This window comes from Paramisgurnus dabryanus, chromosome 24 (assembly GCF_030506205.2).
Source record: "Paramisgurnus dabryanus chromosome 24, PD_genome_1.1, whole genome shotgun sequence".
NCBI classification, from domain to species: domain Eukaryota; kingdom Metazoa; phylum Chordata; class Actinopteri; order Cypriniformes; family Cobitidae; genus Paramisgurnus; species Paramisgurnus dabryanus.
Window position 1 is genome coordinate 25,205,507 of NC_133360.1, and position 26,087 is coordinate 25,231,593.

The 26,087-nt window shown below is 36.4% G+C and overlaps 2 protein-coding genes across 2 annotated transcripts; both read right to left on the reverse strand.

Moving 5' to 3' along the window:
• Positions 1 to 1,301: 1,301 nt before the first annotated feature.
• On the reverse strand, positions 1,302 to 7,394 carry LOC135741012 (beta-1,3-galactosyltransferase 1-like). The gene is made up of 2 exons (XM_065259622.1): positions 7,339 to 7,394; positions 1,302 to 2,753 (listed from the first exon to the last, which is right to left on the reverse strand). The coding sequence occupies exons 1-2, from the start codon at positions 7,374 to 7,376 to the stop codon at positions 1,595 to 1,597; spliced, it is 1,197 nt and encodes a 398-aa protein (XP_065115694.1). The 5' UTR covers positions 7,377 to 7,394; the 3' UTR covers positions 1,302 to 1,594.
• A 384-nt stretch (positions 7,395 to 7,778) lies between these two features.
• On the reverse strand, positions 7,779 to 25,675 carry glis2a (GLIS family zinc finger 2a). Its single transcript, XM_065259621.2, has 7 exons — positions 25,308 to 25,675; positions 16,713 to 16,862; positions 15,667 to 15,806; positions 14,858 to 15,028; positions 14,471 to 14,604; positions 12,758 to 12,876; positions 7,779 to 9,429 (listed from the first exon to the last, which is right to left on the reverse strand). The coding sequence occupies exons 2-7, from the start codon at positions 16,843 to 16,845 to the stop codon at positions 8,768 to 8,770; spliced, it is 1,359 nt and encodes a 452-aa protein (XP_065115693.1). The 5' UTR covers positions 16,846 to 16,862; positions 25,308 to 25,675; the 3' UTR covers positions 7,779 to 8,767.
• Positions 25,676 to 26,087: the final 412 nt, after the last annotated feature.

Below are 26,087 nucleotides of genomic sequence, written 5' to 3' on the forward strand. Positions count from 1 at the left end.
GATGTCTGACGCTGATGTCTGAAGCGCATGCACACAAACACTCGAGTGCGCGACCCCCCGATATATATATATATATATATATATATATATATATATATATATATATATATATATATATATTAGACATTTAACACATTCAGATTAGCCTTTATAACACATGAAAGGCTTTACACAGTTAGAAATCCCTAGTAAATCTAACCCCTACTATATAGTTCAGCCCAAAGATATTTTTTTATATTTTAGCAATTAAAAACAGCATTTTGTTGAAAATGACACAAAATATTTTTATTGATAGTTTTCATGTGTCGTCACACACTTAGGGGGACGCCCCGTTAGCGGGGCTAGAGAACGCTATCTGCCATTGTCCATTGTCCACAGGTTAAGGAGTGGGTGATTTATAGCCTAAATACTGAATGTTTGTAGTGCAATAAAACTGACAAGGAAATGTTCCTGACCTAGGTTATGGTTAATTATTGCATTTTAGCCATAAATCATCATCATTGCACAATTTTCTTATTACGTTGTCAAGTAAACATGCAAAATTGATGTGAAAATATTAGTTTAAACTTGTGTTCAGACTAAATGTTATTGTTATTTTCATTATTTTGATTTAGTTATAATACAATATGATATAAATGAATATAAATTTAATCCTGGTGGTGAGAAATTTTCCACTAAATATATGCAAAGATTGCCAAATTGGAGTAATCTGGCAGTTTTAGGGACTATAAAATACGGAATCGGGTGCATTGTATAGATCGCAGGTGCCCAAAAGTTGTAAACTGTAAAAATACATTTTAATTTACAATTAATTTCAACTTTCTCGACTAGTAAAGGAGTTGCTCTAAATTATACAAATAAAATTTAAATAACTTAAGCTAATTTAACTTAATAATTCATACAGCAATTTATTACTAAAAAGTTGAAAAATAATTTGAAGTTGATTTAAGTGCAACACATTTTTTTTACAGTTCATATCTTATTTTTATTTGTTGAGAGGTTATTTAAATATTCATAGCTTGAAACAAATAAAAAAATAACCAGCTTGAGCTGCCTCTCTATGGAGAGCCCAATGTTAACTGCTGCTTTCTTGCCATCCAACATCCTGGTGGGTCACACAGCTGAAAACAACATTTTGCACTTTTTGGTCTCATACATTTAAAGCCTACTTCACAAAAACAAAGAAATCCTTGTGTAAAATAATAAATAAATAAAAAAAAATTTCTACTATGCATTATTTGAGTTTCCTAAACGTCATGCATGTAACAACGTTGCACATTAATTTTTATCCATCTAAAAAATTCCATCAAACATTGTCAGTGTTCCTATAGTCAACCGAAAAACCATTGCATTAGCAGCACAGCGGTCGTAGGTTTGATCCCTAGGGAACACACATACGGATAAATGTACTAATAAAAGTGTCCGCCAAATGCATAAACGCACAAAATAACACACAATGTATCAAAAAATGACAAAACTTGTTTAAAACCGCTCTACGGTTTTACATAAATGTAACTGATCCACAGTATAGACAAACACCACATCAGGAATTCAAACAGAAAACTCATACGTGATGCGATGTATGTGATTTTCTTCATGCAGACCTTTTAACATCCTTCCAGAAATCTAATAGTTGCTGAGGAGAATTCAGGATTGTTGTAATGACCTTCAGAAACTCATCCCGGTTATATTTATTTAAATAGGATCTGAATTTAGAAGGGTCTGGGGGCTGTGAGGGTTGAATTTCTAAACGTTTAAGACAAGCACCCACATATGCGTCCTCTATGTTAAAAGGCTTTATCTCCTTGGAAGCCTCAACTATTTTGGGGGGAAGATCGTTGGAGAAAACATATCCCATTCCCAACAAGTATACTGGGTAGTATGGTTCTGGGTACAGCTCCACTGGAACGTACCATTTTGAGTTTGGGTTTCTGATCACAGTTTGGCCTCTCATTACCATGCCCGTGATGTAGTTCTGTTTGGGTGTTTCCGGTGCCAATAAGAGGCTCATCAAATTCTCCAGGTTCAAAAACATGTCAGAATCGACTTTCATGCCAAAAGACGCTTGAGCGCAGCGAGTGGCCAACCAGTCCATGATTACCATCGTCTTTATGGTCAGGTTGACGTATGAGTCCGTAAAGTTGCTTTGCAGGATGTCTCCATGTTGTTGGCTCTCCTCCTGTAGCTGTTGTTGGGTTTCATTACTACTGGGTCCATCACGCAAGCCCACCATGAACAAAGTCAGCACTGCTTTTCCCCGGACCGTGGTCTCATTTCCCCACGTGCTCCGGATTGCGTTCCGAGCCTTCAGTTGATGGGGGGCCACAGGGACCATCAAGACCAGGAATGGGTTCTGCTGACATTTCTCAGGTTCATCCAGGATGAAATGATAGTTGTACGGATAAGCTACGTGATAACGCACCCAGTTTACTGTGGATGTTATTTGTGTAGTACTCTTTGTTGAATTTGTAGTACTCTTTGTTGAATTTGTAGTACTCTTTGTTGAATTTGTAGTACTACTTTGTTGAATTTGAGTTTGACGTGGAAAAGGTATTTCCAAGGGAATTACTTTAGAATACGATGATATCCGATTTACAACGTGTTTATATAAAGTGTTAGAAGTCATAGGTAGGATGTGAGAGACATCAGAGATGTACAGAACAAGTGACAGTAAGAATGTCAATATTATTAGGAAAATTAATCCTCTTCTAATGTGACATCTGTGTGGAGATCTATCCTCAGTCAGATGATATCTAAGAAAGAGAAACAATAAGTACATTTTTAGAAAAAAAAATGCTCCCAAGCTGTACCCTTTAAAAGGTCTTAATATGTACTATTTAGGTATAAATATGCACTCTTTGGTACCACTACCTCTGAGGTACTAATATGAACACTTTTTTTTTTAACCTTAGCTGCCATAAGTATCAAATCAAATTGCTATTAGGCAATGGCGGCTCGTGACTGCTTAACCGAGGGGCGCTAATTCAAAATAAGTGTTCGGAGTGTCGTGTGTGGTTCCTTTTTTCAAAATATGTGTTCTGCGTGTGGAGAAATCCTGTGTGCATCCCTTATTTTGTCAATTTATGCAATACACGCAAGACACTCCCTTAACACTAAACTTTGATTACGCATGAGATTATGCGAGTATCTGGCAAACACTCTTTTGTAATAAACCCTTTAGACGTGTCTGCAGCAGGCACTTATTTTTACAAGACACGTGATGCACACAGGATCTCTCGACGCTCAGATCACATATTTTGAAATTACGAACCACACACATGACGGGCTACATACATGTTGTGACGAACTTCGCATCTAGCGCCCTTTATAAAAGAAGTCACCAGCCGCCACTCAGTTTCAGTTTCATTTTATTTAAGCGTGTACGATGCACAAAATTAACATTAACCTTGTATTAAAACAAGGAAAGATGCCTTGTGCCAGGTTGTAGCACAAGTGCTATTTTCCGCCTGTAGTCCCTAGACAGGTCAACAACACAATAATATAAAATTCCATACAAATAAAATACAAGAACATTTAAATTTAAAATTTTACATCACAATCACTCTTAATTTACAATTAAGACTTTCATTTCCTCAATTAATCCTCCTTCCAAAAATTAATCCCACCCAAACACAAATATGCAATAAATCCTTACCTATCCCAATTTCAATCACACACACACATCACAAGTGTGTACAGTTTTGTTGTGACAGTAACCAAGCTTTTATCAAACCCGAGAAGATAAAAGGATTTGTACACGTAATAAGGTGTGTGGGGAGAGTATTCCACTGAGTTATAGCCACAAAAGAAAAAGATGATTTACCAAAAGAAGTTTTACGATTTGGAATATTGCACTCTCCTCTAGTGGCTGATCGAGTAGCTCTTTTTTTCTGAGTTGAGTGAAATACTTTTTTTTAGTGGAGGAGCGACACCATTATGAATTATTTTAAAAAGTAGACAAACATTTGAATACATTATCAAATTTTCAAAACTTAAAATATTGTATTAAGTCATTATTTTGCAGTGGTGATATTGATATGTTTTTTATCATGGATCTTAAGGGCTGTTTTATATTATGATTCAAGTGGTCTCAATGCTGTCTTACTTGCTTGAGACCAACTTGTCATACAATACAAAAAGTGCGGAACAATCATTGCATTTAAATAAGTAGTTGATGCCTCAATAGTAAGATAGTTTCTTATATGTCTGAAATTTAAAAGATTAAATTTAAGTGTACTACTCAATTTTTTTACATGTTTTTTAAAAGTAAGAGTTGGGTCCAGGATAACACCCAGATATTTAAATTCGTCCACATTTTTAATTATATGCCCATTTACTTAGACCTCAGGGCATTCTTTAAGTTTACATCTATTTTTAAAAAACATGGTTACAGTCTTTTCAATATTCAAAGTGAGACATGAGCTATGTAACCATTCCACAACCTTATGCATTACATTCGTTAATTTTTAAAGCAACCTCTGTAGCATTCTTCCCATGAGTGTACAACACGGTATCATCTGCATACATCACCAAATCAATATCATTACATACTAATGGAAGGTCATTTATATACTAAAGAGCAGCGGCCCTAAAATCGACCCTTGCGGGACCCCCATAGTACATATTTTTAATGGGGATAATGCATTGTTCATTTGGACACACTGATGTCGTCCACTCAAGTCCACTCACTGCTATTAGGTCAAGTGTTTCTATAACATTAGATTCAGTAGAGCAGTGCTTCCCAATCCTGGTCCTCGAGCACCCTCTCCCAAAAAGTTTTAGATGTCTCCTTATTTAAAACACCTGATTCAACTTATCAGCCTCCTTGCAAAATGGTAAACATGTCTCCCTAACAAGCTGATAAGTTAAATCAGGTGTGTTAAATAGGGGGACATCTTTTGAATGTTCGAGGACCAGAATTGGAAAGTACTGCAATAGAGCAACTACATTATGACATACAAAGACATAAAAATAATGTTAATATGGTTTGGACTAAGGGTATTTCTTTGGTAATTTTTCTCTTTTTAGGCATAGATCTAACAAATTAAATGAAAACGTAAAAACCAGATGGTTCAACTTAAAAAAGTAAGTTAACTTACTTGCAGGGCTGGTCAATAAATCGCCTGCGATACTCATGCGTATCTCATCAGTAAAGCCTGTTTCGTGATTAAATCGCTATTATCTGCTATCAGTTGGAGCGGCATTTACTACACAGAGCCGTATTTCACAGAAGAAGCTCGGCAAAATCGCATACATTATCAGAGGCGATTTGTCCACGATTATGGAAGCGATTTCGCCTAGCTTCTCGGGAATTATGGCTCTATGTAGTAAATGCCGCTCCATCTGAAAGCAGGTGATGGCGATTTATTACTAATTACCAAAATGGCTTTACCAGTCCTCCCAGAAAAACACTGAGTTTTTTTGTGATTGTTGCCGGCAAAAATTCTTGATATTGCGGCAGGTTTTCTTTAAAAAATGCAATGGAATATGTGGGATATTTATTCAACTTTATGCGCAAATTGCGGGAGCTTGCAAACAATATTTTCAGCTTTTGCATCTTTTCAATGATGTTCACATCACATAATCACGTCACTTCATAAAGTTCCCATGGCAACAGGAGACATGGCTGCGATTGTGTGAGGTTAATGCAAAATTTTTCAACTTTCTGCTAAGATATATGTGATTTTTACTACGAAAATGCGGGGATTATGAAATCATGCAAGCCCCGCATATTTTGCGCACGAAAATCTGCATTTATGCTGCGAAAGTGCGGTGTATTTGAAAAAATGCGTCCCCCGCATAAATATGCAGACTTTGGTTGATTATGCATTAAATCATGCGATCGCATAACTGCGTTTTTCTGGAGTGACTGCTTTACTCATGAGAATTGCAGACGATTTATCACCCACCCCTAGTTACCTGGTTGCCCAAAAATGCCTCAATTCAAATAAAAAATATTAGCAAAAACAATTTAAAAGTAAAACTGAATGAACTCAAAATTTTAATGCGAAGTTGAACCAAGAAATCTTTTTATACAGTTACAACACTCTTAACCCAGATAGTCATCTTTACTTAAACAATAAAGTAAACATCACTTAATATTTTGTGTTTTGGACCAAAGTTAAAAACTTTAACTTTTAAGCATACAAAATCCATTAAACTAAAACATTTAAGTAAACTGAAATTGTTGTGGAGAATACCCATAATTCTTGGCGCCTGAATATTTTGATTATTTTCTGCAGAATAAAACCTGATAAGAACTTTCACTATCTTAAATATTTGTTAATAAAATGTCATATTGCTTTAAGCTCTTATATTATTGATGTTGTTTTGTTGTAAATGATAATTTTGTGAAGTCACCGTTCAGGTGATCAGTGTTACCTTACATGAACCCTGTTCAGAACATTGTATTGTATTTCCCTACACAGTACTGACAGTAAACACAGTTGCTGAGAATCACGTTTATGATTGACTTATAGTCAGTCATAAATTTTGTGTTAAAATACCATTTATGGATGGATGGATGTGGATGGATGGATGTGCTTTTATTGTCATTGTACTTTACAATACAACGAAATTAAACCATCAACCTGTCCATACATACAATACATAAAAAACAATGGGGTGGACAGAACAGGTCGACAGAACATATAGAAGAAATACAGCATTACATGAGGAAGGTTAGGTTAAAAAAGACAAACCCCCAGACTATGCTCCAAAGGGAGTACAGTTTGGGAACAGGAAAAAAACACCTTAGCAACATAAGCACATAGTCAGTACACCTTACAACATGAACAGCACATGACTTGCAACACGATAGGTGGGAATGGTGGGTTCAAGATAGCCCAACTCAGGCAAGCAGCCATCCGGTCCTGCAGCCAATTTTATAACACCAAAGATAATATAAAGGAATTCAAAATAGAAAATCTTTGAACTCGTAGATTTGTTGAACAAAGCAATTGATAGTACAATTTAAATCAACTTAAAATTAAGTTTACTGAACTAGAAATTTTAAGTTAAATGTACAATTTAAATGGGTTTCCTCGGAAATTTTTAGTAATGTCAACTTATTCGGGTTAAGAGTGAAGGAACTCTAACATCACATAATTTTACTATATTTGCATAGAGATATTTTACTAGCAAGACAAAAATGAAAATTAATGAAAATATTGGATATTATAAACATTTTCTGGGTTAATTTAACCCAACAGCTGGGTTTGTCTCTTTTTAACCCAATGCTTAGAGTAGCAAAACACCATATAAAATATCAAATTACTTCAACTTCGTTTTAAATTATTATAGATGACTTAATAGATAAAAAAAAATCATACAGCTTACCTCATCCAGCCAGTCCTGTTGCAGATTTTTAACTCCATGTCTCGGTGTGTGTGTGTCTGTATTCAATCAGCAGCTATTCTAACAGTAAACCTGAAAGTTACAGCTGCTTTACAATTACAGACAGCCCGCCTCCTTCTACCTGATACGGGTATTCATTGGCAATGGGGATAGGTGTGGGGAGTCAGACTAGTATTGTTTTGTTTATTTGAAAAGATTATATGTGAAAGTATAACACACGCATACTATACCCACACCATTAAGCATTCAATACAAATAGTTAATGGGAAACAGGTTATGTCAGTTTTACAGTACATTGTTGTTACAATGTCAAAATCTCAACCACTTATTATTTACAAAAGGTCCTTTTCAACAACAGTCATTTGAATGGGCGCAGGCTTTGAGCATAATCTTAAATTCTTAGAAATGACGCTGTACACAACTTTAATATTGCATTTCTTTTATTGAATGTATGAGTCATAGTTTTTATCTAGGCCTTTTCCATACATTTCATTCCAGTCACATTGGCAGATGTCCTGCGGTATAGCAAGATAGCTAGCATTAGCTCAATGAGCCTCATTGTCAATAAAAAACGTTGCGGTTACATACGATAGTAGCCTATTGAATATATACATACATACAGACAATATACAATCCAAATGTATTCCATACATTATATTTCGTCACTAACTACCTTACATCAGAAGGCACTTGGTACTGGTAAAAATATGTTTGATAAAATATACAACTGTGCAAATATATCAATAAAATACTCGCGCTGGCCATCACAGGCCATAGTCTTACCATTCGTTCATTGTGCGTGGCATATATTAAATGTGCCACGTCATCAAAAAAGCTTTAGATATGGGATTCCCAGAGCAACTGGGATCCGGTTGTACACCAGTGAGATACGTCAGCCATGCATAAACGTTTAAAAATCTGCGAATAATGGGTAACAAATGGTGAAAGATTTTGACACAATCGATGTCGCGTCTTTAAACAAACAGACACAAAAAGCATTTATAACAATACATGCTTTTACTTATTTATAGCGGTCAAGCTACACGTCTTTTAAATAGCTTTTGGTTTACTCGGTTGTCGTTGAATTGCGACCTCTCCTATACTTCAAAGTCCTTTTTTATTGAGCTCTTATCTACCATTATGACCACATAGGCAATGCAGTTTTATGATTGACAAACACATTTTTGTGAACGAGTTCCGTAAATTATCATTTCTTTCTGTATGGTTTAAAGAAACAGTGAATTTGGTTAAATCAAAAATTTTGGGTGAACTATTCCTTTACTACTATTATATGGCACTATTATAGACAAAGTGTATATATAGCAGGTATCCAGACAAATGGACAACATTGTCGACAGTCGTGTTTGTCGACAATCATGTTGTGCAATGTAAACAAGTCTAACCAGCCCCTTTATGTGGTCACCACCTGTTTCAAAAATAGCATGCCTGGGGGGATCACAACCCATGAATGAGGGCTACGCCCGGCTCCCAACCTGCCCTTATCATCATCGTCATCAATATCCTCCTCTTCCTCCACCCCCATTTCCCTTCTCCCCCCACTGAGCCCTAGAGACGGTAACAGCAGAGGGTGAAGGATCGGCACCTTCCCGAGCCCTAAAGCATGAGAGCTGGGGTACAGCACAGGTCCTGCTCCCAATAGAGGGCTGAGCATTGAGAGATCGAGGGGATGACCGCCAAGGGGACATCCCGCAAGGGTGTTCAAGGCATGAGATCCGAGCAAGCCGCTTGCCACCCCAGGCAGGTTAAAATGAGACCTCCCTGGGTACCGAGGGTCCATCCCTCTGCCATCCATTGGGGAAGGACCTTCCGAATGACTTCCTCTCATCAGACCTTCCACTTTGGTCGAGCTGCCCTGATCTTGTGCAACGGCGTGACCGTGCGCCTTGATGTGTTTGCGGAGGGAGCTGGGGTCGGTGTAGCGTTTCAGACAGCCTACCATTTTGCAACAGTAGGGCTTGTCCACGTAATGCGTGCGGGTGTGTTTGAAACGGTCGCTGGAGTTCGAGTAGCGTTTGTTGCAGCCTTCATACGGGCAGATGTACGGCTTTTCTCCTAGCAGGGCAAAAGGACAAGAAAAGGATTATTATACTGTAGCTTTAAAGCATTCTCATCAGTTTATTTTAAGGTTAACAAATGTTTTGTGTTTAAAAAAGGATAATGAAAAAGTGTAGTGAAGGAATGCAAGGGTCAGTCAAACAGGGAGGTGCATACAGGCATGTTAAAACCTGTTATACTGCGAATGTGGACAAATGTGATGTGTGTTAAAGTGTGGAGTGTTTGTGCACTAGGGATGCCAAAACTATACCAAAAATCCTTCCTGAATATATGGGTCAATGCCGTCACGTTGATTATTTTGTGTCCATATGGTTCAATTAAATGTAAAGGGTTAAAATTTCAAAATAAATTTGCAGATTACTTGCATACATTCTCTTTTTTGAAGACCAAGTCTAAAATTTCTGTTTTTTTTTTTCATTTTGAAAGAATATTTCAGGGATAATTGTAAAAATGTCAATGTGGTGTAACTGGTCTGTGTCAATTGGTGTAACTAGTATTTTTTTAAATTAAAATATAAATATTAGGGATGCACCGATAGGATTTTTTTGGGCCGATACCGATTTAAACAGACAACTTCTGGCCGATACCGATGCCAATACCGATATTAAACACTTGTATACAACACTATACAGTTGGTCTATTAGCTAGTTTACTTCTACATCATATTATTTTTACTGAACATGGATTTGATCTAATTAACATTCAACTGACCAACATAATAAGAGAGGCACAAATTAAGCTAAAACAAATATAATAAGACAGCATGACAACCTTCAAAGTTGGTTTTGGCTATTCAGCATTTATTTTATTAACAACATTAACTCTTTTTTAATTTTTTTACATATAATGGATTTCTTTATGCAGTTAATTAATAAACAATCGGTTTTGGGCTTGTCTCGTGCTATTGCCCATATGCCGATGGTTTCAAATTCATCAAAAATCGGCCGATAAATATCGGCGGCCGATACATCGGTGCATCACTAATAAATATATTCTAAAAAAATGTGGAATAAAATATAATTATGTAGTTTAGATTTTTTACATACATTTTTACATTATTTGTCAAAGATTATTTAGAAAACAGAGCTGTTTTCAGCATATATCAGGACAAATGTTACAAAAATGAAATGAAAATTTACATTTAGAATTAACTAGTAAAATTATATTTAAAAAATGTTTTTTATGGTTATGCTTACATGCCATCAAGGTTAATAAAATATTTAATATTTCTCATTTTTTGGCATAATAGGCTTTATGCCCAGCTGCACTACTTCCTGAACTTCAGCCAGCTCCTTGTTTCCTGTCTGCCATTATTGGACAAACTGATTAATCCAGGTGTGCCTGACATCAGTAGTCACAAAAACAATAATCAGACACACCTGGATTTATCAGTTTGGCCAATAATGGCAGACAGGAAACAAGAAGCTGGCTGAAGTTCAGGAAGTAGTGCAGCTGGGCATAAAGCCTATTGGCGGTTACACCATTTGACATTTTCAGGTCCATTAAGTCTTAACTTTCATAAAAATGGTGCAAATGTAATTTTTTATTGCATTAAATTAACATAAATACAATGTCTATCGAAATAAACCTGATGCATTCTTTTAAAACATGTTTAAAAAAAATTATAATAATTTTTTTGCCAAACCATTTTTGACACTGACCCGTATGTAGAATTAGTTTGCTATGTGTGTGTCAATCAAACCACCTACAAAAATATATTAGTGAACCTATTACAGAAATTATGATCATAAATAAGAAAATTACCTAAGAAAAGCTAGTTTAGTAGGCTAGTTTAGTTTTTTTTATATTTTTGCCTTAACCATGTGTTATTTATAAGCCAAAGTTTTGACTTATGGGTGTCAATACATTGTTCGGGTTTTGAATGGCTTGTGTAGTGTTGTGTTACTGTAGCTCACTTGGTACAGCATTCCAATAACTGGGCAAAGGTTGTGGGTTCGAATCCCATGAAACACATATACTGATAAATGTATACATTTAATACATTGTAAATCGCTTTGGATAAAATGCATAATTGTAAAGGTTGTACGAGGTTATAAACAAACAAATTCGGTTGACTTTATTTAAGTTTATTTAGCCTAATTACTTATTTTTAATTGCTTGAAAATTTGACTTAAAGGTACAGTTCACCCAAAAATAAAAAAATCATCATTTATTCATCCTCATGTTGAATAACATTTTTATTTTGATAAACATAAAAGAAGATATTTTGATAAATGACGGTAAGCACCCGGCTGCTGTAACCATTAACTTCCATAGTTGGGAAGCAAATATTATAGAATTAGATAAAATATTTAATCCAGATTAATCGCATGATTGTCATGAGTTAACTCATGATTAATTGATTTTTATCTGTTTTAAATTTAACCTTAATGTAACAATTTTTTTATTTAATACTCTAATCAACATGGGTGTGGACAAATATGCTTTATTTAAATGTACACCAGCCTGTTTACATTTTCAACAGAACCATCCGCTTGCTGCTATTAATAATTCTTTAAACATCAATCAGGTCCCAAACTTAATCTCTCTTATTATCTCTTTCAAAACCAAGCAAGTCCTGTTTTCTAATTCCTGCGAAACCAAAGTGAGACGCGCAAGTTGATGAACACGCATCCTTTGTATTAGATTAAGGATTTAGGATGGTCTAAAAGAAAACGTACAAGGAAAGATCATTATAGATGTTCAACGTCCATTTAAAGCATTGGATTCCCTAGACGAGAGCTTAATGTTCTTATTTTTACATCACGGGTCACTTTTTCTGTCTAAGGCTGCCTCTCAATTTATCCAACTATGGGCTAGACGAAGAGTCAAAGAGAGATGCGTTGCGTTAATTGCACGTTAATAAAATTAGTGGTGTTAAAATTAATTTGTTATTAACGCATTAAATAAAAAATACGATTTTTTGATAAATGATGGTAAACACACAGTTGACGGTACCCATTGACTTCCATCGTATTTGTTTTTAAAACTACTGTGGAAGTTAATGCCTTTTTTATTCTTTTCTGGGGAAAGAATTGTAAATCAAGCTAAAGTCTATGGCACAGTCACAATCCTCATGGTTTTCATAAAAAATATCTAAAATGTGTTCTGAAGACAATTGGAGGACTTGGTGCGTTAGAATGACCCAGGGGTAAGTGATTTATGATCAAATTATAATTTTGGGATGCACTAACCCTTTAAGCCTTCTTTGTGAAACCAGAAAAAAATTGGACTTCAGACATAAATAATTAGAATATTATTATAATATTGTATATTTTTCAGGTGTTTTATATATAGTAGCCAATCCACATAGTAAATGTCTCACCTGTATGTGAGCGTGTGTGTATTTTAAGGTTCTCCAGGCGTGAGAAACTCTTTTGGCAGGTAGGGCAGTGATGAGGTTTCTCATTTGTATGAGTACGAATATGAATCAGCATCTTGTACCTGTGCAAAATAAATGGATTTCATCAGCACTCAAATACGAACGTTATCCATGAGCAAACACCTCTCAACATGTTCAAGAAGGGGTAGAGCTTTTGATAGGTTTACACATGGATTGATAATCATATGAATGATGGAGGCATTTATAACTAGAACCAATATGTGCTCAAATGTAAGATTAAAGGATTAGTAAATTTTCTTAAATAAAATCCAGATATTTACTCACCACCATGTCATCCAAAATGTTGATGTCTTTCTTTGTTCAGTCGAGAAGAAATTATGTTTTTTTGAGGAAAACATTCCAGGATTTTTCTCATTTTAATGGACTTTAATGGACCCCAACACTTAACAGTTTTAATGCAGTTTAAAATTGCAGTTTCAAAGGACTCTAAACGATCCCAAACGAAGCATAAGGGTCTTATCTAGCGAAACAATTGTCATTTTTGACAAAAAATAAAAATAAATGCATTTTTAAACTACAACTTCTCGTCTTCCTCCAGCTGTGTGACGAGCCAGCGCGAACTCACGTAATTGCGTCATGTCGTGGAAAGGTCACGTGTTACATATATGAAACGCACATTTGCGGACCATTTTAAACAATAAACTGACACAAAGACATTAATAAGTATTATTCAACCAACAACAACGTCTGAACGGTCCTCTTTCTCCACACTTTTAAACACTGGGGCGTAGTTTCGCATTCGTCATCTGTGACCTCTTGACGTGATGACGTATTACGTGAGGTTGCGCTGGCGCATCACAGGACCAGAGATAGATGAGAAGTTGTGGTTTAAAAGTGCATATTTTTTATTTTTCTTGTCAAAAATGACAATCTTTTCGCAATTTTAAACTGCATTAAAACTGTTAAGTGTTGGGGTCCATTAAAGTCCATTAAAATTAGAAAAATCCTAGAATGTTTCCCTCAAAAAACATAATTTCTTCTCGACTGAACAAAGAAAGACATCAACATTTTGGATGACATGGTGGTGAGTAAATTATCTGGATTTTTTTAAGAAAATTGACTTATCCTTTAATATTGATTTTATTTGCTAGTTTATTTGCAAATACAGACCATGAGGAAAACGCTTTTACTTTCGAGGCATTAAAATGTCACACTTTATAAAGCACTATTTGGTTTAGTCATTTGTAAATATAATGTCATACATGTCATTAAAATACATATTTACATTTCATTTTGATTCCAATCAGAATCAAGCATTTTAACAAGCCGTGTAATAAGCATAAATAAACATAGAAACATAATTTCGTGAGGTAAACTTAAAGTTGCATTTCATGAAAACAAGTCTTATCTATTCAATATAGTGCCTTTAAAGTGAATGTATCTTGTTAAGAGGATATTTAGATATTTGTATCTACACAGAAAATTTTTAGAATTTTTTTTTTTTTGACGTAAGCTAACGTTGCAAAACTTTGCTTTAGGCGTGACTTCAAAGTACAAATGATTTATAAAGTAAACCCTTTTTTAGTTAGAGCTTTGGTTAATGTGTGTTAAAATTATCACTATTTACAGTACAGATGTATGGCAAGCCTCCATTTACATTTCTTTACAAACAAAGGCGTTTGTGTGTAGTCTGACCTGGCATTAAAGCCTCTACCCTTGCGTGCACAACCCTCCCAGTGACAACAGTATCCCGAATTCTTCTCCGGTTTGACATGGGAGTCGTTCACATGGTTCACCAACTCCTGCAGGCTTTCGAACAGCAGATGGCACTATAGAGTCAGGACAGCACAGTGGGCATGAGAAACAGAGATGGGAAGAAACAACAACAGCAGCTTAAAATGCTAATACCATCAATTAAATCTCTCAGATGTTATCTGACATGTAGCTGACTGTTAGCTTCATTGTTTATGTTAGCAACACAAAGGTCATGGGTTCCATCCTAAAAACGCACATACTGATAAAAAATGTTACATTTTAAATGCTATTTTCCTATTTTTTCCAGAAACAATACTACCAGCTCACCTTTAGCCAGCGGCAGGCCAGCTGCTCATCCGCTAAGGGCTCAGGCGAGTGCTGACCGGTCAGCATTGTGGAGGGCAGCCGCAGAGGACCATCCGCACCAATCGGCAGAAAGAACCGAAAACCTGGAGGCGGAGATGCGCTCTCCTCATGGTAGGCTGGGCTTTCTGATTCCTGTGAGTTGAACAGGGAAACTTACAGTATGCTTCTGGAACTCCAAGTAATTTTGGATAGGAGACCAAAAGCAGAAAACCACTAAACCACAATCCCAAACATTTCCTCAAACCATCTTCTTGCATGCAAATGCATCATTATTGATATTAAAAAGGGTTCAGACTAGTACACTGCACAAAATGATTTTCAAGAAAAAAAATCTTAGTAAATTCTTACTTGTTTTCAGTAAAAATATCAAATAATTCATGAATTAAGATGCTTTTTCTTGATGAGCAAAACGACCCAAGAAAATAAGTCTAGTTTTTAGACCAAAAATATCAAATTTAAGAGATTTTGTGCATAAAACAAGCTAAAAATCTGCCAATGGGGTAAGCAAATTTTTCTTGAATTTTTCTTGAATTTAGTGTTTGAGAAAAATGTTCAACATTTTTTTGTTTACCCCATTGGCAGATTTTTTTGCTTGTTTTCTGCACAAATTCACTTAAATTGTATATTTTTGTCTAAAAACTAGACTTATATTCTTAGGTCGTTTTGCTCATCAAGAAAAGGCATCTTAATTTAAGAATTTTTAGATATTTTGACTGAAAACAATACAAAAATACTAAGTAAAAAAGTCATTTTTTGAGTGTATTACTCACCACAGCCAGCAGAGGTGCTGTGGGACTCCAGCTGGCACCGCTGTCTATGGGAGAGGGTGGTGAGGGTGAGGAGGATGGGGACAGACTTAGATCCACTACAGTGGACGATGAAGAGTCTGACATGTCTTTATCATCTGTATCTGGTGAGAAAATACTGGGTCAGTTCTTCATAGCTCACACCTTAAAAAGTTTAATACTGATGGAAAAATACAGAGGCAAGAAAAAGTATGTGAGCCCCTCTTCAGTGATTGATCCTCATCTAGGTCACAACAATAGACAAACACAATGTGCATAAGCTGACAACACACAAATAAATGTAGTTTCTTGTGTCTTTTTTGAAAACATCCATTAAACATTCACAGTGCTGGAGGAAAATGTAAGTGTACTCGTAGACTAATTCCTTTAATGAAAGCTAATTTGAGTCAGAAGCTGTACAAAGAAGTGCACACATTGAATAAATATGTATTCATTCGTCTAAGTTGAGGTAAGAACATAGTAAAATATTGAAAAATGGTGGTGTTAAGTGTTGGGGTCCATTAAAGTCCATTAAAATGAACAAAATCCTGGAATGTTTTACTCAAAAAAACAAAATTTTCTTCTTGAACAAAGAAAGACATCAACATTTTGGATGACATGGTGGTGAGTAAATTATCTGGATTTCTTTTAAGAAAATTGACTAATCCTTTAAGATTGCTGTCCTTAAGAAGCATCAGTTTCAGGGATACAAAACAATCTCAAAATGTTTAGACATCCATCAGTCATCTATAAATGGAGACAGTTTAATACTGTAGCTACCCTTCCTAGAAGTGGGTGCACAGTCAAGATGACTCCTAAGGCACAACTCAAAACACTCAATGAAGTAAAGAACCCACGATTATCAGCCAAAGGGTTGTAGACATTATTGAAACTGTTACATATTATTTGTGTGTTGGTAGCTTATGCATCAAATCACATTTTATGGCAAATCACTGTAGAAAACCAGTTTATTCCTAGGGGTTCACATACTTTTTCTTGCCACTGTATATAACATGCAAAGATTGACTAACCAGGACTGGAGGCATGTGACGCTCGTGATATCCGCGCACGAGCAAAGTGCAGCGGTGCACATATAGACGTTCTGATCGCCCTGTCACGACCGGAGGATATCTTCAGGTCCAGGGGTTCGTCCAATGACAGCATAGCTTTGATCCACCAACCTGGTGAAATCAAAACAGCTTGTTTATTTAAGCAGATGCTCTCTTTCTTTTTCTTTCTTAAAGGGACACTTTTTTGAAAATATGCTCATTTTCAAGCTCCCCTAGAGTTAAACATTTGATTTTTACCGTTTTGGGAATCCATTGGATCCCTTGGGTCTAGTGGTACCACTTTTAGCATTAAGAGTCAAGTTTTAAATAGGAAAATATCAAAACTCTTTAGTTATTTTTGAGCGAGACGCTAATGGTCTAATCAGATTCAATGGATTATGCTAAGCTATGCTAAAATTGGTACCTCCAGACCCGGGAAGCTGCAAAATGAGCATATTTAAAAAAAAATTGTGGAGTGTCCCTTTAATCTCTCTAATGCTGTTTGCTATAATGTACAGTCTTGTTCAAAATAATAGCAGTACAATGTGACTAACCAGAATAATCAAGGTTTTTAGTATATTTTTTATTGCTACATGGCAAACAAGTTACCAGTAGGTTCAGGAGATTCTCAGAAAACAAACGAGACCCAGCATTCATGATATGCACGCTCTTAAAGGGATAGTTCGGCCAAAAACGATATTAAACCCATGATTTACTCACCCCCAAGCTGTCCGAGTTGAATATGTCCATCGTTTTTCAGACAAACACATTTTCGGATATTTTAGAAAATATTTTAGATCTTTCTGTTCATTAAATGTAATGTCACGGGGTCCAGCAATAGTCCACGACCTTCAAGTCCAAAAAAGTGCGTCCATCCTTCACAAATTAAATCCAAACGGCTCCAGGATGATAAACAAAGGTCTTCTGTGGGTAATCCGTGCGGTGTTGTTGTAGAAATATCCATATTTAAAATGTTATTAACGTTATAAACTACCTTCCGGTAGCGCCGCCATCTTAGACTCAGGAGAGAGTATTAGCGTAGTGTACGCACTTTTCTTAGTGACGTATGACAAATTCGGAGGGCGGGGGCACAGAGCAGCAGCAGAGAAACTCTGTACGCTGCGTAAGCTCTCATCCTGAATGCGGATCACTCCAAGATGGCGGCGCTACCGGAAGGTAGTTTATAACGTTAATAACATTTTAAATATGGATATTTCTACAACAACACCGCACGGATTACCCACAGAAGACCTTTGTTTATCATCCTGGAGCCGTTTGGATTTAATTTGTGAAGGATGGACGCACTTTTTTGGACTTGAAGGTCGTGGACTATTGCTGGACCCCGTGACATTACATTTAATGAACAGAAAGATCTAAAATATTTTCTAAAATATCCGAAAATGTGTTTGTCTGAAAAACGATGGACATATGCAACTCGGACAGCTTGGGGGTGAGTAAATCATGGGTTTAATATCGTTTTTGGCCGAACTATCCCTTTAAGGCTGTGCAATTGGGCAATTAGTTGAAAGGGGTGTGTTCAAAAAAATAGCAGTGTCTACCTTTGACTGTACAAACTCAAAACTATTTTGTACAAACATTTTTTTTTCTGGGATTTAGCAATCCTGTGAATCACTAAACTAATATTTAGTTGTATGACCACAGTTTTTTATAACTGCTTGACATCTGTGTGGCATGGAGTCAACCAACTTGTGGCACCTCTCAGCTGTTATTCCACTCCATGATTCTTTAACAACATTCCACAATTCATTCACATTTCTTGGTTTTGCTTCAGAAACAGCATTTTTGGTATCACCCCACAAGTTCTCAATTGGATTAAGGTCTGGAGATTGGGCTGGCCACTCCATAACATTAGTTTTGTTGGTTTGGAACCAAGACTTTGCCCGTTTACTAGTGTGTTTTGGGTCATTGTCTTGTTGAAACAACCATTTCAAGGGCATGTCCTCTTCAGCATAGGGCAACATGACCTCTTCAAGTATTTTAACATATGCAAACTGATCCATGATCCCTGGAATGCGATAAATAGGCCCAACATCATAGTAGGAGAAACATGCCCATATCATGCTTACTGTCTTCACTGTGTACTGTGGCTTGAATTCAGAGTTTGGGGGTCGTCTCACAAACTGCCTGTGGCCCTTGGACCCAAAAAGAACAATTTTACTCTCATCAGTCCACAAAATGTTCCTCCATTTCTCTTTAGGCCAGTTGATGTGTTCTTTGGCAAATTGTAACCTCTTCTGCACATGCCTTTTTTTTAACAGAGGGACTTTGAGGGGGATTCTTGAAAATAGATTAGCTTCACACAGACGTCTTCTAACTGTCACAGTACTTACAGGTAACTCCAGACTGTCTTTGATCATCCTGGAGGTGATCATTGGCTGAGCCTTTGCCATTCTGGTTATTCTTCTATCCATTTTGATGGTTGTCTTCCGTTTCTTCCACGTCTCTCTGGTTTTGCTCTCCATTTTAAGGCATTGGAGATCATTTTAGCTGAACAGCCTATCATTTTTTGCACCTCTTTATAGGTTTTCCCCTCTCCAATCAACTTTTTAATCAAAGTACGCTGTTCTTCTGAACAATGTCTTGAACGACCCATTTTCCTCAGCTTTCAAATGCATGTTCAACAAGTGTTGGCTTCATCCTTAAATAGGGGCCACCTGATTCACACCTGTTTCTTCACAAAATTGATGACCTCAGTGATTGAATGCCACACTGCTATTTTTTTGAACACACCCCTTTCAACTAATTGCCCAATTGCACAGCCTTAAGAGCGTGCATATCATGAATGTTGGGTCTCATTTGTTTTCTGAGAATCTACTGAACCTACTGGTAACTTGTTTGCCACGTAGCAATAAAAAAATATACTAAAAACCTTGATTATTCTGGTTAATCACATTGTACTGCTATTACTTTGAACAAGACTGTATTTATTTACAATGAGAAACAAAATTGTCTTCTTTAAGGGGACATCTTATTTCTATAAAAAAATCCTTTGCTGAGCAATGGAATGCAGTATGAAGACATTAAGACATACAGGTAAAAGCAGAAGGATATAGATATATAGACAATATTTCTGTGAAAACACAGGAAGACCTGATAAAGATTCTGCATCATATGTATAATCTTGAGAAAACAGTAAAAAAGTGCCATTGTGTCCTCAGGACCTCATGGTATGACTACCAGTGACCTCTGAACTCTCTCTGCCGCAATGACGTCTAGATAAACAATCATCTGTCCATTTAATTATTTTCTGTACTAGCGCAGGAATGAGGAAACGTAGTGGCTTTAACAACCACATTACCTATATGCCAATAGACGTTTTACAAATCCTGTTCACACTTGCATGCTCATTTACAAAGTATGTTGGTTAATCCAAGGTCCATTTCATGTGTCACTGCACAGCGCATATTGGTGGTTTATAACATTCAAAGTATGTGTTGTATGTGTTGGGACTTTTAGAAGGATCGCTTGACAGAAATGCAATATAATATACGTAACTATATTATCAGTGGTGTATTAAAGGAAAACACCACCATTTTTTTTTATATTTCACTATGTTCTTACCTCAACTTAGATTAATGAATACATACCTATCTTTTTTTAATGCATGCACTTAATCTTTGTACATAGCGTCGTGAATGTGTTAGCATTTAGCCTAGCCACATTCATTCCTTAGGATCCAAACAGGAATTAATTAAGAAGTCACCAAACACTTACATGTTTTCCCTATTTAAAGACTGTTACATGAGTAGTTACACGAGTAAGTATGGTGGCACAAAATAAAACCTGGTGATTAAAAAATAAGAACTATATTGTTTGACGGAAAAACACTTTGTTTGCAGCACTTCAGGCTGAGTTTGTCTAAGCTGATGTAAGAACATAGTAAAATATTGAAAAACGGTGGTGTTTTCCTTTAAGATCTTACATCAGGGCTAGTTAACTGTCAATTGCTAGTCAATTATATTGTAACTGTTGTAAAACTTTAATTGAGTGAATACATCATCCATGAATATGACTTGTGAAGACTAAGACTACAGCTCCCATCATTTCATGTTCTTTACAGCACCATCAAGCTGTGGACGTTGTTGAGCGACCTCTAGCTGGGAAAATTAAATATTGTGCCTTTAAATCCCGGAGTATAGTCTGTTTTTTACGTGTACGCAAACGTTTATTTGATCCGTACATGTACACATACGTTCGACGCATGGACTTTGCGACAAAATGCAATGCATCTCCTGGGCTACATATAACATTCTCCTGTAGGCACATGTGCGACCTACGCGTACAATGTACGCAGGGTTTCAATCGTACAGTACTCGCATACTCTACCGATGCCGAAAATTGCATCACATGTAAATAATGCACCATATGTCGGCCTTAAGGATGAGCGTACCATAAAGGCTCAGCTTTTTGATCTGTGGCTACACCCTTGCTACCACCTACTACAACACCGCAGCTAAAAGTATATTAATGCAAGTGTCTTTATAGGTCTATAACTGGATACGTATCTAACCGAAAGTGTCTATATATGAGCTCAATAACTCAAAGTGTCTCTATAACTCTGTCCTTTACCCCCTTTCGTTGACTCCCAGTAAAATGCAATAACGTGAAAATTTCTTTCCTTCTTTCCAAAAACTCAGTGATGCAATCCTATTATTTTTCTTGCAATCTTGGTGTCTGGCACAGAGAAAAGGGAGAGGAAAAAGAGAAAGGTTGGGGTGTGTATGTATAACAGCGAGGACACACACACACACACACTAGTGTCACACCACACATTGTCAAAAATTAACTTTTTTATTCAGGGGCAATATTTGCCATCTGGATTTGATTTTCAGGACATTTTTTCCTTTATAAGGACATTTTATTCTAACCATGTGTTCTGGACATTAATGCCAAAAAGCTCTGTGTGATCCGATAGCTGTTGCCTCGCAAATAGACAAGCTAATAGACAAGATACACTTTTTTTTACATTTAATTACCGTTATTATATATTTTTGTCTCATTCGGTTGATTTCTGACCCTCACAGACTCATTAATCCATAACAGGATGAGGGTGGAGAACCAAGCACATAAATAATGAATCACTGATGAGGAAGAAACAACAACATCCTACAGTAGGCAAAAACCCCAAACACCATCCCTCTCTCTTTCTTCATCACTCCTTCACTCTCCACCCCCTGCTCCTGGCAACTAGACAAGGTCAACACAACCTCCCCTCCTCTAAAATTCCCATTTTTCCTTCTCCCTCTCTCTCCGTACGGTCTGTTATCCAGACACACACACAAACACACATTCCTCTGGCCACAGCAGATTCACCCAATTTGTTTCCACTGCGCTTTTAAGTGTACATTAGAAATGCAAAGAGAGAGCCAAGCTCATAAACAATAACAAGGACCAGCTGCGGCCCCAACACGCCAAAGCGGTTATCATGCACGGCAACAGAAGGATGTGGAGCACAGAGGAAGGTCTACAGGAACGACACGTCTCGAGAATAAAATGGACGATGTGGAATAACTGCGATTTTAAATTCTTCAGACGCACTCATATTTCTCCACTCTCGCCCTCATTTTCCATGCCTTCCATTTCCCCCCTTGGATTGCTCATGATTTGTAAAGGCCTCCAGGAACTCCGTCCAACCTCAAACCCAAGCCAAGGTGGGGGGGGGGCTTGAGAAAATAAAATGAGATGTAAGGGATGATGGAGAAAAACAAGAACAGGAGGAAGGGAGTGTTTCTTTTGGAAACGAACAAATGCATTGCCCAAGAAAGAGTAAACATGCACGGGTGTCCTCATATAGGTGTAATACCACAGATTTATAAGGACAATGCTACGAAGGACACCCAATTCGGGAGGCAGCCATTGGTAGTTGGTGTTTCACAAGAAAAGAATGTGCGGTTTCATCTCTCCTTTCGGCTTCCTCACCCATTCTTTCACAAATCCTATGAACTCGACAAACCCCGACGCTAAAAGCACAGACCACAATATAAAGTCAACACGGATGGTATGACCGAGCCAGGATTACACACATCACGACAAACAATGTCTCACGACCCACTGGAACGTCACTAAACCACACACATTGAGCCACAATCTGTCTCTCATTCTGCAGGCTGCTTTCTCAGACCCTCGGTTAATGTTGCAGTTTGTTGCATCAGGAATGGGTTTGGCCTGGCGTCGGCTCGGCACCAAAAACATCCCAAAATATGTAGATCACAGAGCTCTAATCTCTAGACATTAACGGGGAACCCCCAAGAACTGTGGCCGGTTAGGTTTTTCAATAAGTTTCACTCCATATTTTTTTAAAGGACGACCGATAGTGGATCTTACAGATACCGATGACTAAGTTGGTCCCTACTTTCCGATAACCGATTAATCGACCGATTGTTTTTTTAAATAGATACTTGATAAAATCCGATAGTGGATTTTACTGATACTGATAACAAAGTTGGTTCCCTGCTTTCCGACAACGATTAATCAATCGATTGGTTTTTTATGGATATTGAATAAAATTCGATAGTGGATTTTACCGATACTGATAACAAAGTTTGTTCCCTGCTTTCTGATAACCGATTTATCAATCGATAGTTTTTTTTTAAATGGATACTGGATAAAATCCGATAGTGGATTTTACCGATACTGATAACAAAGTTTGTTCCCTGCTTTCCGACAACGATTAATCAATCGCTAGGTTTTTTTATGGATATTGAATAAAATTCGATAGTGGATTTTACCGATACTGATGACAAAGTTTGTTCCCTGCTTTCTGATAACCGATTAATCAATCAATAGTTTTTTAAATAGATACTGGATAAAATTCGAAAGTGGATTTTACCGATACTGATAACACAGTTTGTTCCCTGCTTTCCGATAACCGATTAATCAATCGTTAGGTTTTTTTTATAGATATTGAATAAAATTCGATAGTGGATTTTACCGATACTGATAACAAAGTTTGTTCCCTGCTTTCCGATAACCGATTAATCAATCGATAGTTTTTTAAATAGATACGGGATAAAATTTGATAGTGGATTTTACCGATACTGATAACAAAGTTTGTTCCCTGCTTTCCGACAACGATTAATCAATCGCTAGGTTTTTTTATGGATATTGAATAAAATTCGATAGTGGATTTTACAGATTACTGATTAATCAACAGATTATTTAAAAAAAATAAAAATTGATAAAAGCCGACAGTGGATTTTACCGATAACAATGTTTTTTTCCTGCTTTCCGATAACCGATTAATCGACCGATAATTTTTAAAACGGATACTGGATAAAAACAAACATGACACTCAAAGTGAAACAGGGCTGAAATCTATTACAAAAGTATAAAAAACAGTACTGAGCCGTGAACATATGCTAAATTAAATAAAAGTATAAATAAAAATATATTACTTATATTAATAAGTATTAAAGTAAATCAGTGAAAAACTCCCACTGGTAAAATAAAAAAATAATAAATGTATATGTGTAGTCTTAATGACACTTAATGATTATCTAATCAAAATAAAAAAATATGTATCGCAGTGATGATAAAAAAAGAACTGAAATCAGATTTTGATGTGTTGGATAGTTAAAGTAGCCAACAGCTGCGAATATTTATTTCTTTGGTTATTAACTTACAATATGGATAAAACTAACCAGCTGGAAAACAATTATGCAAATCGATGGTAATAATCATGAAATTAAACATATGGGTTGAATTTATCTGCATGTATTTTTGTGTAACAATTTGCCATCGTGTCAGCCTTGAGACAAACTGTTGTTTCTCTCCTAATGCAGCATTTATTCAGCAAATTAATCACTTTATAATCGGTTCCACCGATAAACTAAAACCGATTAATCTGTCTACATCTATGTTTTTTTTAAAGAAGTGAGATACATTTTTACGTTGGTTTAACTCATCATAATAAGTTATGCAATTTTTACCTTTTTTAAGTTACAGGAACTCGTCATTAGTCAAGAAAATAAAATATGGATTTAAAATACTGATATATTTTCTTAAATGCGACCCTGCCTGTAAAAAAAACAGCCAGTCAATTTATTTGATTTACTGTTTTCTATATAAAATCATCCTATATAATGTATACATGTATTTATGTGAAATTTTTACCCTGATATCTTTAATACTGATCATGTCATAGATTGAAATCAAACTTTGATTCTCCTAATCTCATTATTAAATTATGAGACTTGAATTTCACAAACAGAACGAGACTGCAGATATATACACGACACGTCTTTATTTTAAGAAGTTGTTAAGTCAAACAGTCATAATAAACAAATATTTGACCACAGATATAATAAAACCGCCCCTGGGATATAAATGTCACCCGCGCATGTGTCTTTCTATCACACCTGTAGCTGTCCTGACACGACCGTCACAAGTTATATAACACCAGGTGATCTGTTTATGACTTTTCAAAGCCTTGTTGAAGACGCTTCAAAATGTATTCGGTAAACTAGGTCAGACTGTCTGGATTAAACTGAACTTCAATTTATGAAATGCAAATAACACGCACACATCGACACGTCTGGATGCGCTCGGCGGTTTTACCTCAACACTGACGTATGGATTCCGCGATACAGTCGGTACGTGACTCGATGAGAAGGCTTGAGTCGCGCGCGATCCGATCAGATTGAAACGCCAGATGTCTTCATCAACACTTTTGGATCCAGATCATCATATCCAACTCGCGCATTAAACTGACGCTTGAATTGAAAACGTAAAAGCGCTTTTGACAGCGTAGGTGAAAGTCAGAGATATCAAGTTACGATAGATTGTTCGTAAATAAATACATTTCAGAGGAGCGTCGCTTGCTTACGACGCCTGTCGACTGTTTCCAGGCTCGTGTCTCAGTGAGAATGAGACGGAGAGGGTGGAGAATAAGACACAGGGTGGAGGATATTAAATGATGATCCTTTATTTTCCTCCAGATGTGCTCTCTCTCTCTCCATGTATTCACTCTCTGTCCCGCCCTGCTCTATGGCCACGCCCACCGGAGACGTGACGACATGCGTCTCGGATCATGAAAACTGGAAACTGTCTCGATTTGGAGCTCTCCAGTCCGTCAAAGGGGAAAAACAAAATAGGAACAGCCTCTACTTATATACCCACATTAAAACTACTATAGTTTTAACCCTTTATATAGTAAATAATATTTAGTAGTATTTACTACAGATTGCTAAAGCTAATACTTTATTATAGTAAGTATTCTATAGTATGAATACTAGGATGTACTACAGTTTACTATAGTAAGTAGGCTACATTAGTATACTACAGTATTTTTCATATAGGATTAATGCTACCTTGACAAACCAGTACTATGGTTGGTAC